Source organism: Phalacrocorax aristotelis, chromosome 16 (assembly GCF_949628215.1).
Source record: "Phalacrocorax aristotelis chromosome 16, bGulAri2.1, whole genome shotgun sequence".
Classification (NCBI taxonomy): domain Eukaryota; kingdom Metazoa; phylum Chordata; class Aves; order Suliformes; family Phalacrocoracidae; genus Phalacrocorax; species Phalacrocorax aristotelis.
The window spans coordinates 7,062,233-7,079,199 of NC_134291.1; the positions used below are offsets into that span (position 1 = coordinate 7,062,233).

At 53.7% G+C, this 16,967-nt stretch overlaps 1 protein-coding gene across 1 annotated transcript; it reads right to left on the bottom strand.

The window, feature by feature from the left end:
- Positions 1–11,192: 11,192 nt before the first annotated feature.
- SOX9 (SRY-box transcription factor 9) lies at positions 11,193–16,640 on the bottom strand. Its single transcript, XM_075111119.1, has 3 exons — positions 15,748–16,640; positions 14,426–14,679; positions 11,193–13,865 (listed from the first exon to the last, which is right to left on the bottom strand). Exons 1-3 carry the CDS (start codon positions 16,176–16,178, stop codon positions 13,075–13,077), a joined length of 1,476 nt encoding a protein of 491 aa, XP_074967220.1. The 5' UTR covers positions 16,179–16,640; the 3' UTR covers positions 11,193–13,074.
- Positions 16,641–16,967: the final 327 nt, after the last annotated feature.

Genomic DNA, 16,967 nt, shown 5'->3' on the forward strand with positions numbered 1-16,967 from the left:
GGTTTTCTCTGAAATTTATGTATCAAAAGTGTTCTCGTTACTGTTACAGAAAATGTTGGCAAAGCACGTCAAGGGATATGAAAAGACATTGAGACCTTGGTGCCAAAATCCACGTCAGCTGGTGGAGGAGCAGAGGAGCTGGCATTTGGGGAGGAAAGCGCTTGCAGGGTGCTGCTTCAAGGAAGGATTAGACCTGCCAGGCGTGTTAATCTCTGACCTTCCCAGAAGCGTCCCAAATTGTTTCAACACATTTCAATTACCCAACTGCACTGCCCAGAACCGCTCTGAACTCAGCCGCTTCTTCACCTTTTGGTGGCTCTTGTTGGGGCTTTTTATTAGATTTCAAGGACGCAGAGGGAAACCTGCCTCTGATGAGCCCCTGCTGCAACACTCTCCCCCCCCCAGCCCCGCTGTGAGCTGCAGTGCTCGCTGGAGATATGGCAGTGCTCCAGGACAAATTACTGATGCTTCAGGAGCGGCTGTGGAGGCAGCATTTAGGGTTTGCTTTGTTCTGTTTGGCGGGTCTGGAGGAGCCCCTCTGGCCCCTGGCACTTCGGTGGCTGTCGATCTCGCAGGGGACCCCAGGCAGCGAGCTGGCAGGAGAGAGGCTGCTTGCCTGCCTGTGCTGCTGTTTGAGGAGGGGTAGCTGTATTTTGCAACAGATGTGCACAAGGTACCTGACAAAATCGTGCTGGGGGAGGCAGCAACAATGCAGGTGCTGCGGGACGCAGGCAGAGCAAGGTTGCCTTTGCCTTTGCTTAACGTGGTGCAGCAGCATAGGGGATAAGGGCAGAGCTCAGGAAAGCAGGGTGCTGTCCCGGGCAGGTAGGGCATGAGGGGTACCTGGCTGGCTGGAGGGAGGCATTGCTGCTGCTGGGCTGCCATCCGCCTCGCTGCCTGCTCCTGTGCTGAGCTCACTGCAGCAAGGAGCAGGGCTGGAGAGCGCTTGGCTCTGCTGTCCGAGGGGGTCCTGGCACTGCTTGGCCATGGGCAAAGCCCCCTCCAGCTGAAAGCAAACTTGGAGTTGGTGACAGTTAAAAGCTCAGCAGCCACAGGCAGCTTGGGTTTGTCTGTAAAGTGCTGGAAAGCAACCCTTTGCAGCCAGGTGTGGGACAGGAGGCAGCAGACACGGCATGTTTTTGCAGTGAATGTTTTGGGGGGGGGGTCATAAAATGCTTCTAAACATTCTCCCTTGGAGCAAAATCCTCCAACTGGAGTCTCTTAAACTCTTTGCAAAAGTGACTGCTGCACATGGCGTGCAAATCCCACCCCAAGTGAATGGGACTTTGCCCAGTAAGAAGTTAAATCCCTTCTGAAAATGGGACTTGAGTATTTCTTAGAGCCTGCTTATAACTTTATCTTTATTCTGTCTTTATGAGCTGATCTTTTGCTCTGCTATATGGTGAAGGTGGCTGTTCTCAGTGGGGTAGGTAGATAGGGATGTTTTCCCCTTGCTCGGCTGAAGGCATTTGAAAATCCGCTCCGCCTAATTTGTAGCATTTCGGGCCCCCGGGAAAGTGTGGCTCCTCTGTCCTTGTGCCTTTTACATGCACCCATCAGCTCACATCTGCTGCCCAAGGAACGGGGGAGGAGGCAGCTGAGAAAGGGAAGGTTGAGGAGAGGGTGGCTTTGGCTGAGCAGGGCTCAGCACCGAGCCTGTCTTCTCTGTTGAGTCGTCCTGGGCCTGCTCACCCATCTTTCCCCCAGCCATCGTTACGCTGAGTGAAGCCTCCCAAGGGACACCACCGGTATGCAGCTAGAGCAAACCAGACCCATGGAGCCGGAGGAAGACCCCTGAAGAGGTTGACGCGGGAGCAGAGAGGAAGCTTTTTCAGCCTTTTTGGCCGTGTGGGAGCTGGTAGGGAGAGCAGTGAGAACAGAGCCCATCAGAGACACATTGTTGCGGTGGAGACGCGGATTGAGCCCTGTTGTCCCTTGTGGCTGGTGGGAAATTATTCTGTAGCTGCCTTGGGTGGGGTTTTTAATTTTAACGACCTAAAAGTATTGCTCAGAAACGTGAAGCCCATGGTTGGATGGGTGCAGGAGAGCCCATGCATGGGTGGCTGGGGCTCTCTCCTCATGTGGTAGCAGGGCTGTGAAGGGAGCCCAGCACCCATCGATTAATTAAAATCTCAAACTCGTGCACAGTCCAGTTTGCCTTGGCTAAAACCAGTGTGAGAAACTTCCTCGCAGCATTTCTGCGTCGTCCAGGCTGAAGTGTTGTCATCCGAGGCTGCTTTGCATGACAATGCGTTGGGCTCTAATTATGCGCGAGGATGCTAATAGGCACAGAGCGGGCTGGATCTCCATGGGAAAACTATCTGTTTGCGAGGGGTGGGGGGAGAAAAGAAAAAGAAAATCCACCCAAACAAAATAAACCATGACAGTTTGGGAAGGGAGGAGGACTGGGGGTGAGGAAAAGGGACAGGAGGCAGCAGAAGGGTTTGAGGAAGGCAAGTATGAAGCTAATAAGGCTTAGTTTTGGCTTTTCTTTATTAGGATCTTTTCTCAGTGGTGAGAGATAAGCCTGTGCTGGGCCTCAGCTGCTCCTGCTGCCTACAGGACTAAGGCAACTGAAATCAGTTCTGCAATGACCTTGTGTAAAATTGGGTGTCTCTAATTTCCAAGTGTCAAATGAGAGTTGTTCTTGCAGTGTTGTGTAGCTGGATCTTGGGTGGGCAAGTGGGGAGAAACTGAGGCACGGAAGAGCTCAGGTTTGCCTGGATGCCAGACGTGTGTATGGGAAGGCTTAGGGACCCTTTCTTGCTTTTCTTGTGTTCCCAGTGCCTTATGCTCCCACACTCACTTGTCCTCCTTGTTTTATTGCTCTAGCATAGCTACAAGAAGCAATTAATATTTCAGAGCTGAAAAAAAGGCAGCTGGAAGTGGAGGTTTTTGTCCACAACTGCATTCAGGCTGATCTTCCCGAGGGCAATTGGGTTCTTTTCCAGGATGCCCTGTTGGCTTTTCCTTCCTATCTTTGCTAAGAGCATTTTGCAAAGAGTGGGGTATGGGAGCAAGACAGCATCACTGACTGTGTCCTCCTGAGTCTTCTAGGCATCGTTTTCCCTTTTCTCTCCACTTTGAAGAAGGTTGAGGTGACTCTGGAATAGGGAATGTTTGAAACTGGTCATGGATGGACCTGTCTGAGCTTGGGTTTCCAGGTCTATAAAGCGATGGAGATGGTGACTGTGAGAATGTCAGACCATCCTAGGAGGGGCGTGCGACCTAGAAACCCCACATTTTACACCAGGGTCTGTCACAGGCTCATGGTAGGAAAAACCGGGTCTTGAGTCCTTAAGTTTGGCATCTTCAGAAAAGCGGACAAAATTCCTGCCTCCCTCTGAAGAGCTGCAGAAGGTGCCCGATGATCACACACCTGACACCTGCTCTGGGTTGTGAGGAAATATGACAGGCGTGTGGATGGAGGCTGTTAAGTGTGTAGTGTTGTTATTAGCCCTCATTGAAATGCTCTCTCACTTAGTGAAAGCGAAGAGCATTAGAGAGCCAGGTGCAAGAGTCTAAGGAGCTTAAACCTTTCACTCTCTGTTGGTGTTGATGTAGTCATCTGGCTTTAATGACATTGGCATCACCCGCTCTGTTGGCATTTAAAACAGGGGATGTATTTTTAATGTCCGGCTTACAGGGATTACTTCTGCGTTGATCCTTTCTAACCTTCTTGTGTACTGTCCAAGTCCTGGGTGAGGACAGTCCCCACCCAGCCACCACCATCAGCTGCCACCAAAGAAAACACAGCTGAAAACACCTTGACTGTTTTTTTTTTTTTTTTTTTTTTTTCCTGAACAGACCCTGGGCTAAGCAACCTTCTGCTGAGGGTGGCAGGGATGAACCACCCTTATGCTACCAGGGTAGGACTCCTTGGGTGTTTCTGCCCATGAAAGGGCTCGTCATGCCGATGGCTAAGGCAAGCTGGGGATCACAGGGAGTGCTGGATCTGGAGGCTTTCCCCGGCTTTGATGTGAAGGTATCCCACCCTGTTTCAGACACATGAGGTTTGTCTTCTCTATCCTTCACCATGAAGCGTTGTGTCCAAATGCTGTCAACACTGATGCTGCTTGTTCCCATGAGACATCTCATCAGGGAAGGGCCCCAGGTACTGGGGCAGGTAGCACCCACGGGGGTGACGTGCATCTGCCTACCCTCACCCAGTCGAGACCAGTAGAAACTGCTGGGCTGGGAGTGATGCTGGGCCCTTGAGTCTTCCTCGTGCCATCATAGGGATGCTGGGCTGAGAGGAGCCACCTGCTTTCTTGAAATCACCCTCCTGCTATCTTAGTGCCACTGCATAATCCTTCCCCCCCCCAAACTGAGTGCACGCCGGCCCGATGCTAATGAGTTTGATTACTCCCCCTTGTTTTACGTTGCATCACCGAGAGGAAAATCTGAGCCTGGTTTGCTCCAAATCGTGGGGGTTTGGGGGAGGGAGAGGAGACGTAAACATCCAGGGTGGAAAAATAATCATCTGCGAATGACAAACTCTGTGTTTTACCCTGAGAAAAGGGGGATAGACAGACTGACAGACCTGATGACAGACTGAGCTCGAAAGCACCCTGGCCCCACAGTGTGGAGAGATGCCTTATTGTTTGATCTGGCTGTGAGACAGATTAGCAGCCCCAGGTGGAAAGTCATAATCTGCATTTAAATGGGGCGGTTATAAAAGGTAGGGAGCCCAGGAGCCCGCAGCATTATGCTGCGTCTTTAGGACTCCGTAATCTCTCTTTATTTTCTCCGCAGTCTGACCTGGGGGCACAGTTTCTAATTACCAGGTCACCCTGCTAATATTGTCATTTCCAGCCAGTGGGTGTGAAACCATAGCAACGCCACATTTGCTTCCAAGTTTCTAGAGGAATAAAATTTGCCTTTTAATCACAGAAAATGAGTGGGTGTCTCCCCCCCACCCCCCCAACTTACTCCTCAGTAATGCAATTCACTATCAGGGATTTTTAAAGATATTTCAGATGGGACCTTTCTGAAGCTTCACCATGTGGCTTCGGCCAAAGACAAGGGACCGAAGTCTTGGTCTGTGAGGTTGTAGGCTCCAAGTAGGCTGTTTTAGATGCCAAAGCTTCACTAAATGCATGTGTTGTGCACCAAGGCAACTCCATACTTCCTTTGTAGTATGCTTTTTAACTTTAAAAAATTGTAAGTGAGCTGCTAAAAGAGGAAGAAGGGGGTATCAGACACAACTGAGTTACAGGGATGTAACCTGTCATCGCACCGTAGGGATGCCCATGCGTACCTGGTTAGCTTCACTCACTTGGGAGGTGACCACTGGGATGGTGGCTCCAATGCCAGGATTTCACCTCCCACTTTGGACAGCTTGGAAAAAGCCCATGGAGAGGCAGGAGGCACCAGGGCTGGTGTGGCGGGCACGTCCTATGCTTTGTGGCACGATAGCATTGCTTTATCTTGCCCTATGCACCCCTGATAGCTTGGAGCTTCAAAATGTGCGTCTTCCTGTCCCTCACCTGCATTGCAGGTGCTAAATCAAAGGTGTGTTGAGCCAGGTTGTTGTCACCTTGGAGCAGATAATAAAAACCTGGATCAGTCCAAAGAGCTTCAAAACTCTGGGAGGCTGGTTTCCAACTCCCAAGGGTTGTGCTGGCAGCCCTGCGGGATGCCTGGCAAAAACCTGCCCCAACGTTGGGAGAAGTTTAGGTCAGGTCTGGGCTGAAACTCTGCCCCTCGGGCCTTCCTCCTGGCTCTGCATGATGCATTTACTGAGTTTCAAAAGCAGTTTCTAACTCAAAGTGAGTCAGACGTGAACTGGAATCACATTGTAAGGTGATTTTCCAGCTGACAGGAGTAGGTTAATTGTAAACTGTCTACTGAATCTTTAAAACTCCTGTCCAGCCTTATTATTAGGAGTTTAAAATTTATGGAGTGAGACTTTGCTTGGTGATAGTTGGTTTGTGCCCAGACAACGTGTGTAATTAATCCCCATGTTGGGGGAAGGGAAATCAAATGTAAAGCTTCCCCCCCTTTCCCCTTTCCTTCTGACACGTCTTGGGGCGTGCAGGGGACCTGGTGGGAAGAAATGCTGTCCTACCCGTGCTGGGCTGGAGGGCCACATCTGAGCTGTCACCTTGAGCACTGAGGGTTAAATCCTTTCCAGTAGAGAGAAACTTCACTTTGTATTGCAGGAAACTCCAGGCTGGGACTAAAACAGTTCCCTGAAATGCTGGGAAATTAGACCGTGGATCTGGACTCTGCGGGGTGGCGATCCTGATGGGATTTTTAAGGAAGATGAAGGAGGTGATGCCAGACCCAGGGGTTGGAGCTGACCTGCTGCAGGGCAGGGGATGGGGCCAGGTTGCACTGTGCTGGTTGGTTGTGCCGCTACCTCCGCAGCTCTGACTCCGGGTGGGTGTTTTCTGCACGTGGCTGTCTCAGGATGGCCACACGTTATTCAGCCTGTGGGTTTCCTCAAGTCGGAGCTACGACCTTGTTAAAATTTTACTTATTTCCAGGCTGAATAGCTGCATCTGTCTGGCTTGGGCAGCCCTTGGACCCGGTTACGCCTCTCTCTGTCGGGCTGAAGAGCTGTGTTATTGCGTCTCCGCTCCCGGAGCGCTGCGGTTACAGCGCTTGTAAGCTGCACAGACCGAGCTCTCAGACTTTCTCCCTGTAAAATGTTTTAGTCACTGAAAACTGAGAGCAGCTCCCAGGCAGGTAATTAATTAGAAATGTGAATTTGGAGGCTTGTTTCCCTTCCCTTCGTAGAGTTGCTGTTATTTCTTATTTCAAACGATTTTTTATTGAGCCTCTTATAAACATGACTCTGTTTTAATGGAGAAATAGCTCCCCTCCCCACCCCAGCTCTACAAACAACGCGTCTCAAAGCTCGAGCTACTTGCCATTGATGGTCTCAGCCTCTACGTGCGGGCATGTACACACACACAGAAGCACACACACAGACACATGCAGAATCAAACTGGAATTTCACAGCCGCAGGGTTGGCTGAGCAGCTCTGATCCAGTTCCCCGCGCGTGGGCCAAGCTCCTGTTGACTTCAATAGAGTCTTGCCCAGTTTATGAGCCTTCGGAGCGCAGCCCTGAGCAGGGGCTGCTTGTATAATGGCTATTGCGTGATTAGTATTTGTATTACAATAGCACTTCAGGACCCCAATCGCAGCTCAGCGCCCCATTAGAGTAGTCCTTGTACAAACACGTAGTAAAGAGGTGGGCTCTGACCCAAGGAACTAACAATTGAGGTCTTTACGACCCCCGAGGCACCTTAGGATCAGTTATTTATATTACAGTAGCACTTACGGCATGTCTGTGCCCATGCTGATGTGAGTGTCTGTGGTGTCTGTGGCCTGTTCCTAGGAATTTTGGGATCTGCAGGACGGGTGAGCGACAATTGGCTTCGCTGCTTGAGCCATGAATGGCCACTTGGTAATGACCCATTCCTGCTCCAGAGGGGTTAATCCTGCAACGGAGGTGGCTTTGCCTTCCCTTCCAGGAGGCAGATTGCTGGGGGAGCAGGAGGCGGTTGTTAGCATGGTCCTGGGTGCAAGGGGTGCTGCGTAACCTCTTGCTCTGGCTGCATCCAGCCACCTGCCCTCGCACTGTTGGAGCTGGTGCTGCAAACCCAGCGCGTACGGGTGCAGGAGCAGTCCTTGCGGGTGGGTGCAGCCCCTGGGCGAGGGCGAGCAGCCTGGCTGGGGGTGGCGGAGGGGAAAGCAGTGGCTCGGTGGCCTGCAGAATTGCATGGTGCATCCTCAGCACCCGCTTCGTGAGCGGCGAGCGGCTCCGATCGCGCCTGCACTGCTGTCTGCCCCTACCCGGCCACCGCCGTTCTGATCCTGCGAGATCCTGAAAGGCAGGCGGGTTGTGCTAGAGAGGTGTTTAAGGCTTTTCTTCAGTACCCTCTCTGATTCCTTGGATCCGTTTGTGCCTTGTGTGTCTAAGGCTCTCCTCTTTCCCTACCTTTTCCAGATGGGTTTCTCTTTACTGCATCATATCCAAGCATCTTAGTCAAATGTTGCTGGTGTCAGTGGAGAAAGGGGGGGCTTGCATTTGTCCCCCCTTCCTAAGACACCTCCCCTGGGGTGGCAGCAACTCCCTGCCAGGGGCTGGGGGATCCCAGCTGCTGAATGTGGTCGGGGAGGGAGCTTAACACTGAGATGCTGGGGGAAACTCAGCTTGCGCTTTTCACTTTGACATATAAATCTCCATCTCGTTTAACCACCTGACTCCTGGAACAAGGCCCTGAAAAAGGAAAAGAGAAACCCTAGCAAATCTCGCTTGACTCACAGCAAGCCCAGCTCTGCTGTGATATATCGCCGTTACATGTCCCAAACGCTACAGCTGGGCAGGAGCCGCAGCCGATCCCAGGATCCCGGCACACAGCTGGCTGTGATCTTGCCTTCTCTCTTGGAGAAAGCCCCGGCTTTAATACGATGTCAACATGAACAGCTGGCTGAGGAAATGCAAATTGAAGCTACATTTCTGAGCAGCTGACACCGCTGCAGGCGGCCGGCACGCAGAGCTGTGTGTGGCTGTAGCTGGCCGGGCGTAGAGCCCGGCACAACGGGGCATTGCAGGGACCGGGTAGAAGAGGGGGTGTGCCACCGGCTCCCCAGGGCTGCTCTGAAACTTTCTCCCCATTCTTTCAAAAAAAAAAAAAAAAAAAAATTTGCTGCTTCTTTTCTGAACTGACTAAAAAAAGCAAACTCATCACTAAGCCAAAATACAGCACTGCAAAAGGGAAAGCAGGCAGGCACACGGCTCAGCCTCGCTCTGCCCAGCCCCGCGGCTTTCTGCAGGAGCTCAGGGGGTTCCGCCGGTGCCCCCCCACCCCGCCCTGCCCGCAGCGCTGCTGGCGCTCCCCGACCCGCCCCGCAGCATTGCAGCAGCCCCGGTGCGCATCTGCCCCTGCACCCGCTCTTATCTGCTGCGGCTCAAACCTGCCCTGCAGCATTTTAAGAGTTCCCTTGAATTCAATTTTTTTTCCCCCTGCCCCTCCTTTTGTGCTTTCTAGCACAAAATGCCCTGAAGCTTTGCAGCTTTTCCAGCGTTTTTTCCTCTCTTGGTATCCCCCGTGGCCCCCCCCATGCGAGCGCAGCCCCCCAGAGCGGGGCAGAGCCGTGGCGGTGGGTGGGCAGGAAGCTCGGAGCTTCCCGGGGACCCGCGTCCAGCTTGGCTTTCCCGAACGGAGGCCAAGAGCATTAAAGCCCACACCATAAGTAAACAGTGCAGAAATTATAGGTCCAGGGTTGGGTCATGAGCTTTGCTCTTTTGGTTTCTTGCAAGGAAGATATCCCTCGGATGCTTCCGGCTGGAAGGTGGAGCTCGTGGAGGGGGAGAGAGAGGGGAGCTGAGCACGGCTGTAGGGACAGAAATGCCACTGCAGACCCTGAGAGCAGCTGGGGCTGAGCCATGGCTCGATGCAGCGCTGCCTGCTCGGGATCATCCCGCTCTGCCCCGCTCCCACCCTTCAGTTCTCGCTGTGCCCAGCGCATACTGGGAGGGGGGATGCGGAGGGTCCCTCCTGGCCCAGACTCCCGGGGAGGTAAGCAGGCAAAGGCTGTCCCATTTTTGGGACAGTTTCCAGCTTGTTGCTGGGTAACAGCCCAACCCACCCACACGAGCATCAGACATTAACTGGTTTATGGAATTGTTTGTCTGCAGCCGGCTGCCTCTCTCGGCAGTGCCGTGCCGGCGCTGGGCCTGCCAAGCTCTCGCCGGGGCTCCTGGGCGCTTCCTCGCCATAACACCGGTAGCTGCGTTTGTTCTTCTCTCCAAACGAGCAGCAGAGCCAAAACTTGGAGCAGGCAAAGTCCGACTGGGGCAGGGGAAACGTGCCACGTGCTGCGGAAAAATGGCTGGGACCAAAGCGTTCCCACCAGCCACGGTGGCTGATTGCACAGGTAAATAGTGACACTGACCCTAACTAATGCACAAAGTAAATGAATCCCTTTCAGTTAATTGGCGTAAGTGTTACTTGTAGTGAGTAAATATTTTACAACAGCGTGGAGGCTTTGCGTTGCAGTCATGAGCTCTTTGTGCTCTGCGCTGGGCTGCCGTGAGCTGTGTCCCTGCCCCGAGGCGCCCGCAGCAAGCCCGGCTGCTCCGGGGAGCAGGTCTTGCTGCTGGGGTCAGAAGTGGGCTTTTTGGCAGGGGCAAGAGTCTGGAGAGAGTGAACTATTGGCAAAGTAATGCTGTATCAGATCAGTCTCTGCGCCGTGCCCTGCGGGGGCACCCCGAGGTGTCCCGCAACGCGCTCACTCACAGCATGGGGCTGCCATGTGCTAACTGCGTCTTCCATGCAGAGTTTTGGGCAAGTTATTCGTTTTTTTTGCAGAAGTTTTCATAAGCGAGTAACTGTGCCCTTGGAGGGAACAGAGGGGAGGGGGCCCACGCAGACTCATGCTGTCTGCAGCGACCTCTGCAATGATGCCAGCAGTGGGTGCGCGCTTCGCTGTCTGAGAGGGCAGAGAACTTGCAAAGCTCAGTGCTGCTGTGCCCTGGGGCAGGGGTACGGCAAGGGATGCTGCAGGTTGAGGTGGGGCAAGGTGGCAAAGCCGTGGGCTGGATTGCCCGGAGGAGCAGTGGGGTTAGAAGCCGTATGAGTTTGGAGCAGTGATTTCTCTGGGATGGGTTTGGTAGGAAAAGCGATGGTGGTGCCTTTGCTTGCCAGGGTGCTTGGTGCCGCATCTCCAGGGCTCAGGGGCAAGCAGTGACATTTCTCCTTGGGGGTGATGCGTGTCCTACTTGGTTGTTCAGGGGATTTCAGCTCTTTTGGGAGAATTTCAGTGGTTTGTGGAGAAGAACCTGAAGGGCCAAACGCCCTGGCAGCTCCTCACCCCATGGTTCGTGCTCAGCATCCTCCCAACACAGGGCAGCTCAGAGCAGACAACCTGCCGGTGACAGCAGTTGGAGCCAGCATGGCTTGGGGATGGCTGGAGCTCCTTTGTCACCTTTGGAGTCCACGCCTTGAGTTGTTGCCCTGGATGAGTCTGGTTTTGTCTGTCTCTGACTCTGGTTGCTTCCCTAGTGTCCTGCCAAGGCTTCCTTTGCTCTGGTTTCTCCCTCATGGCCAGGCTCAGGACCTGCACTGATGACGGGGGGGGGATACCCCAAGCCCCATCAGCAAAGCCAAAACCATCCTGGGGCTTCAGCATGGCCCTGGCTTTGCTTGAAGGCTGTTAATAAATCAGACACTGGTGGCGTGTGTTAAGTTTTAATACAATGTATATTTATTGCAAACAATAATATACAAAAAAAAAGGTAAGTTTCACAAAGAGAAGAATCTTGCAAACAAAACAAAAAAAACTTACCTAAAGACAAAATATGATTTAAATGACAGGTCTTTTAAGTTACAGAAATACTTTAAAAAGATCTGCTTTTATACAGAAATAGAAAGATGCCATATTATAAGAGTGCTTTAAGATTTTTTCTTCTACTGAATCCCTAAAAAAAAATGTTAACAAATATATCATTTTTTTTAAATAAAAAAAGTTTGCTGTCTTTTTTAAAAAGCAATCCTTAACTGTTCGGCCACAGCTTCACCAAAGTCAGTGTCCCCACCTCAAGCCAGTTTTGGGGGTGGAAGGCTAAAATGGTGCCGCCCCCGCGGCACGGCCGGGGCGTTGGGTCTCGTCCTCGCACGAGCTCGTGTGTCCCAGAGAGCTGAGGCAGAAAACAAGGCAAATGATTCAGTGATACGCTACATTTGCAATCTTTAGTTTGTACAATTATTTTTTTTCCAGTTTATCCTTAAGACAAAAGAAAAAAATGGAAGAGCACAAGTTTGTACAAACCCAGGACACAGATTCCAAAAAGAATAATAATAATAAAAAAGAATTAAAGAGATAAATAAAGGACTGGTTACAGTTTAGACCATAATTTAACAGGCACGGTTACCTTCCAAATAATGCTCCAACAAATGCAATTGCTTTTGAAAGGACTTAAAATAGAAGGGAGATAAAAAAAAAGTAAATTGTGATTAAAAACTGCTCTTCTCACAAAATAAATAATTTAAAGTATCTGTGATGTCCCGCAAGCAGAGAGGGGCCCCTGGATGGGTTTTGCATCAGGCCAGGGCAGCCGGGGGGGCGATCGGGGGTGGCTGGAGGGGTTAGAGCTCAGCCCCCCCCCAAGCCCCGGGGACAGGCAGAGCTGGGGACAAGTGATTATCACAGGGCTGCTTTTAAGGCTTCACAACAGCACTTTTTGCCATTAAAAAAAAAAAAAATCTTTCTGTTTTTCTTTCTTAAGGCTCAAGGTTATTAAAAAATAAAGTTAAAATCTCCTCCTGGCTGGTTTTGCTATTAATTAGAAAAATAAAGCCTCTCCCATGCTCGTCCCCGCACAATCTCAGCTCACATCTCCCGCACACGCTGTAGAGCTGACCATCGCTAAGCCCGACACCGGCCACTTAACCGAGCTTTGTTCCAAGTTAAAAGCATGCCGTTTTGCATTTTTATTTTTAGAGAAACAGACACTTATCTATACAAAAATACCTCTGACTGCAAGAAAACCTAGGGCTGCTCTAAGTGTCATTTTTTAGCTGTTGGAAAAATAAGAGCATTTAAAAAAATCTCTAAAAAATATGTATAAATCCCCTCAAATTGGTAACGAATCATACACAGTACATACTAAAAAATATTTAAAATAGAGAATATTCCTCACAGAGGACTCTGAGTTTTCTCTTTTTTTTCCCCCCCTTTTTTTCTTTTTTTTTTTTTTAATTACTGCTAAAAAAAAGAATCATTACAAAAGTCCAGAGAACAGACAGCTGAGCTGGTTGGTTAGAAATCTCATCTCCACACCGTGCCCTGGAAGCAGAGTTAAAGTCCAGTCCTTGAAAAGTCTGTACCAAGTTTTGCCAGTTCTCTGAGCAGTCTGGCCATTTCCTGGAGGATGCTGTAGTGCAGAAGGCTCGAGGCGCTCTCTCCTCCCTGCCAGCTTTAGCATCTTTTTTTTTTTTTTTAATTATTTTAATTTCAAAGAAGGAAAAAGTCTGAGGAAGTTCTCCATTCTTCTTCTTGCTTCTTTCGTGCTTTTTTGATTTTTTTTTTTTTGATTTTTTTTTTCCTAAATGGCTTTAGGGTCTGGTGAGCTGTGTGTAGACAGGCTGTTCCCAGTGCTGCGGGCTGTGGGTCTGGGGGATGGAGGGGACCCCAGAAGTGTCTGCAATAGGGGTGTACATGGGGCGCTGCGTGGGGTTCATGTAGGTGAAGGTGGAGTAGAGGCTGCTGCTCTGGCCGGCAGCGTGGCTGTAGTAGGAGCTGGAGTTCTGGTGGTCGGTGTAGTCGTACTGGGAGCGGGTGATGGTGGGGTAGGAGGAGCTGTAGTGCTGGAGGTTGAAGGAGCTGTAGTTGATCTGCTGCGGGGAGTGCTGCTGCTGCTCGCTGTAGTGGCTGGGGCTGAGCTGCTCCGTCTTGATGTGCGTCCTCTGCTGCGCCTGGCCCTGCTCGCCGCTCAGCGCCGGCAGCCCGTGCTGCGGCTGCGGCTGGGGCTGCGGCGGGGGCTGCGGCGGCGCCTGCGGCTGCTGCTTGGACATCCAGACGTGGCCGGTCCCGGCTTGCGAGCCCGACGTGCTGCTGATGCCGTAACTGCCGGTGTAGGTGACCTGGCCGGGCTGCCCGTGGGTGGCCGGGACCCCTGGGTGGCCGTTGGGGGGGAGGTACTGATCGAACTCATTGACGTCGAAGGTCTCGATGTTGGAGATGACGTCGCTGCTGAGCTCGCCGATGTCCACGTCTCGGAAGTCGATGTGAGGCGGCTGCCGGCCGCCTTCTTGCAGAGGGCGGCCTTCCCGCTTCAGGTCCTGCTTGCCTGGCTGCGCGTCCGTCTTGGGGGTGGTGGGGGGCGTGGGGGGGCCCTGCGATTGCCCTGTGGAAGGAAAGAAAGGGCACAAGCGTGAAGGGGGTGTCGCTCCCGCGATGGCCGGGCACCCCCACGCCCATGGCTTCCCAAGGCAGGAGGTGCTGCCAGACGCGATAACACCGTTAATAGTTAACCCGCGGTCTGCGGGGCGGCCGGGTAACAGCGCGTTGCTTTTGAAAGCAGTTGCGTAGGGTAACACAAACATCTCCAGGTGTGAAGCACACAGACCCAAGCCCTATCAACGCCGATCTATTGCACCGGGTAAAATTACTGACAGACATGACCTGGTTTATTTTCTTAAAAAGTACGGATTCACATTTCTCATGGGCAGAGGGGGTGGAAGCGGCCACGGGGGCTGGCACACACGGGCGAGCGTTTGTGTGCCTGTGCTACAAGCGAGGCTCGGGGGCAGCTCTGCCCCTCTCCTGGTGCAGCAGTCCCCTTCACACTGAGTTTCTGGGTCTCTCTCAACTGATCTCAACTTCAGCCTAGTTTGGGATGCAATTTTTCTTAGGTAGCCGTGACTTAACCCCCCCATAACGCCTTGTGGGGCTGCAAGTACCTACCCGAGTGCTCCCCAGGGGAGTGCACCTCGCTGATGCTGGAGGATGACTGCGGGGAGTCCGCCTGCAGCGCCTTGAAGATGGCGTTGGGGGAGATGTGGGTTTGCTCAGAGCCCTCCTCCTGCTCCGACTGCCCGTTCTTCACCGACTTTCTCCGCCGCGGCTGGTACTTGTAGTCGGGGTGGTCCTTCTTGTGCTGCACCCGCAGCCGCTCGGCCTCCTCCACAAAGGGACGCTTCTCGCTCTCATTCAGCAGCCTGGGGGGAACATAGCGGGTGAGGGTCTGCAGCTCACGGGGTGGGCTTTACTAGCTACCCCTACTATAGCATTAACACCAGCCCAAACCTCTCCCTTGGATCGCCTCGAATGTCAATGCAAAGCCCCCCACAATGTGGAACCCCCTGTCTGGGGCACACGCTAGTCGTCACCCCCCTCTGCCCCCACCAGATTCCTTCGGTGGCCAAAGAAGAGGTGCAAGAGCCACGGCAGAGTCCGGCCCTTGCCCTCCCCAGCATGTCCCCCCACCCCATCTGTTCCTGCAAGGGTGCACGTCCCGTCCCCGGGCGCTTTAGGTCACTGCCCCTCGCTGCCCGCCAGGGCCAGGTTTTCTCACTGCTGCAAGAACAGCCGCAAATTTAGGATTCCCCCCCCCCACACCCTCGCCTTCTGCAGTCACAGAGTAAGAGGCGGCCAGGTGACTCACTTTCCTTCTGTTTTTCTCCCCTCCCTGCCTTATTTTGGCAGTCGGAGGGCACCCAGCCATGCACCACTCATCGCAGCCACCCACCCACCCACCCGGGGCTTGGCACAGCACCGTCGGCGCTCGCCCTGCGCCCGGCTCCGGCCGCCCCCTCCCCTCGCCCCGCATCGCTTCTCCTCCCGGGCCAAGCTGATGCAATCCAGAAAACCATCATTTCCTCTGGACGAGAGCACAAACAAACAAACGCCAAGGCAGGCCGCGGGGGCCCCCCCCGGGTGGGGGCTCTGCCAGCCCCCCCCGGCCCCCTCCTGCCCGGCAGGGCCAGCTTCCACCGGGGCATTGCTCAAGGGAAAGAAACCACTTGCAAAACCAGAAGGCGGCCACAGGGAACTACTTTCCCTACTTTTCCCCTACTATTCTGGCTTCTCCTACGCCAACGGAGTTTGCCAACACATGGGAAAGTTTTCAGCGAGTTTTCCAGGCTTGAAACCGTCCTCTCCCTCCTCTTCCACCTCCCCTGCCTGCTGCTGCAGGCTAGAGCAGACGGTGCAGGCTGCAGCCTCCCCCCTCCAGCATCCCTCCTTCCCCCCCGCCGACACGGGCCGGCCTCCCCCCCCCCCCTCACCTCCAGAGCTTGCCCAGGGTTTTGCTGAGCTCCGCGTTGTGCAGATGCGGGTACTGGTCAGCCAGCTTCCTCCGGGCCGCCTGCGCCCACACCATGAACGCGTTCATGGGTCTCTTCACGTGGGGCTTGTTTTTGCTGGATCCGTTCACCCGGACCGGCATGGGCACTAGGGTCCAGTCGTAGCCCTTGAGCACTTGGCTCACCGCCTCTCGGATGCACACCGGGAACTTGTCCTCGTCGCTCTCCTTCTTCAGGTCCGGGTCACCCTTGGGGAAGGTATTTTCTTGGGGTCTGGTGTTCTCCGTGTCCGAGCCGGATCCAGAGGGACAGGGGGACCCGGCGGAGTCATCCGACATGGTGGGGCTGGGGGCGTCGGAGATACATTTGTCCTGTTCTTCTGTCATTTTCATGAAGGGGTCTAGGAGATTCATGCGAGAAAGTGGCAGGGGAAGGACAGGGGGTGAAAAAAAAGTAATAAAAAAAAAATCAGGTGGCTAAGGGGCTCGGAAGGGTTAAAAAAGTAAAACTAGCAGAGGCGAAGTCTCCACCAGCGTGAAGCCCGGCTGGGGAGAGGGAGAAAGCTGGAAAAAAGTTTGCAAAAGTTTTTTATTATTGTTATTACTTATCCCTACCCTTCTAAGTCAAAAGAACCCCCCCCCCCAAAAAAAAAAAAAAAAAACCCCAAACAAACAAAAAGCAAAAAAAACACCAAGAGTGGGGAGAGAAACTTTTGCAAGTTGCAGGAGAGAAAGGACGGGAGGAAAAAAAAAAAAATCGCGCCGGAACGGCGGCGGGCGGCCGTGGGTGGGCGGCGTGGGGCCGTCGCGGGCAGTGTGGGGCCGGGGCGGGCGGCGTGGGGCCGGGCGCGCCCCGCCGGTCTCCAGCGCGGCTCTGCGGCCCGCGCCGCGGCGCGGGAATAAATACTCTGCGCGGCGATTTCGGCTCGGGAGCGCTCCGCCAATGGGCGGCCGGCCCCCGGGGGCTGGCGCCATCGCCATTGGCTGCGCCGTCGCCGCGGGGCGGGGCCGGCGGGCGCGCACCGCCGCGCCGGGAGGGAGCGGGAGCGCGGGGGGGGAGGGGGGGAGGCGGCCCCGGGCGAGGCGGTGCGGGACGCGGAGCGGCCTTTGCGCGGGTGCGGAGCGGCGGCGGAGGGCCCCGCGCCCCTTACGGCGGCGTTTCCCCCCCCCCCAACCCCCCGCCGCGGCGGTTTTTTTGCCCTC

What these genes read in the sequence shown, in the direction of transcription:
- SOX9 (XM_075111119.1), bottom strand. Translation starts at nt 16,178, where the DNA reads ATGAATCTCCTAGACCCCTTCATGAAAATGACAGAAGAACAGGACAAA. An exon ending in ACCCTGGGCAAGCTCTGGAG is followed by an intron (nt 14,680 to 15,747) that starts GTGAGGGGGGGG and finishes TGTTCCCCCCAG; the next exon opens with GCTGCTGAATGAGAGCGAGA. An exon ending in CTCCCCTGGGGAGCACTCGG is followed by an intron (nt 13,866 to 14,425) that starts GTAGGTACTTGC and finishes TTCCTTCCACAG; the next exon opens with GGCAATCGCAGGGCCCCCCC.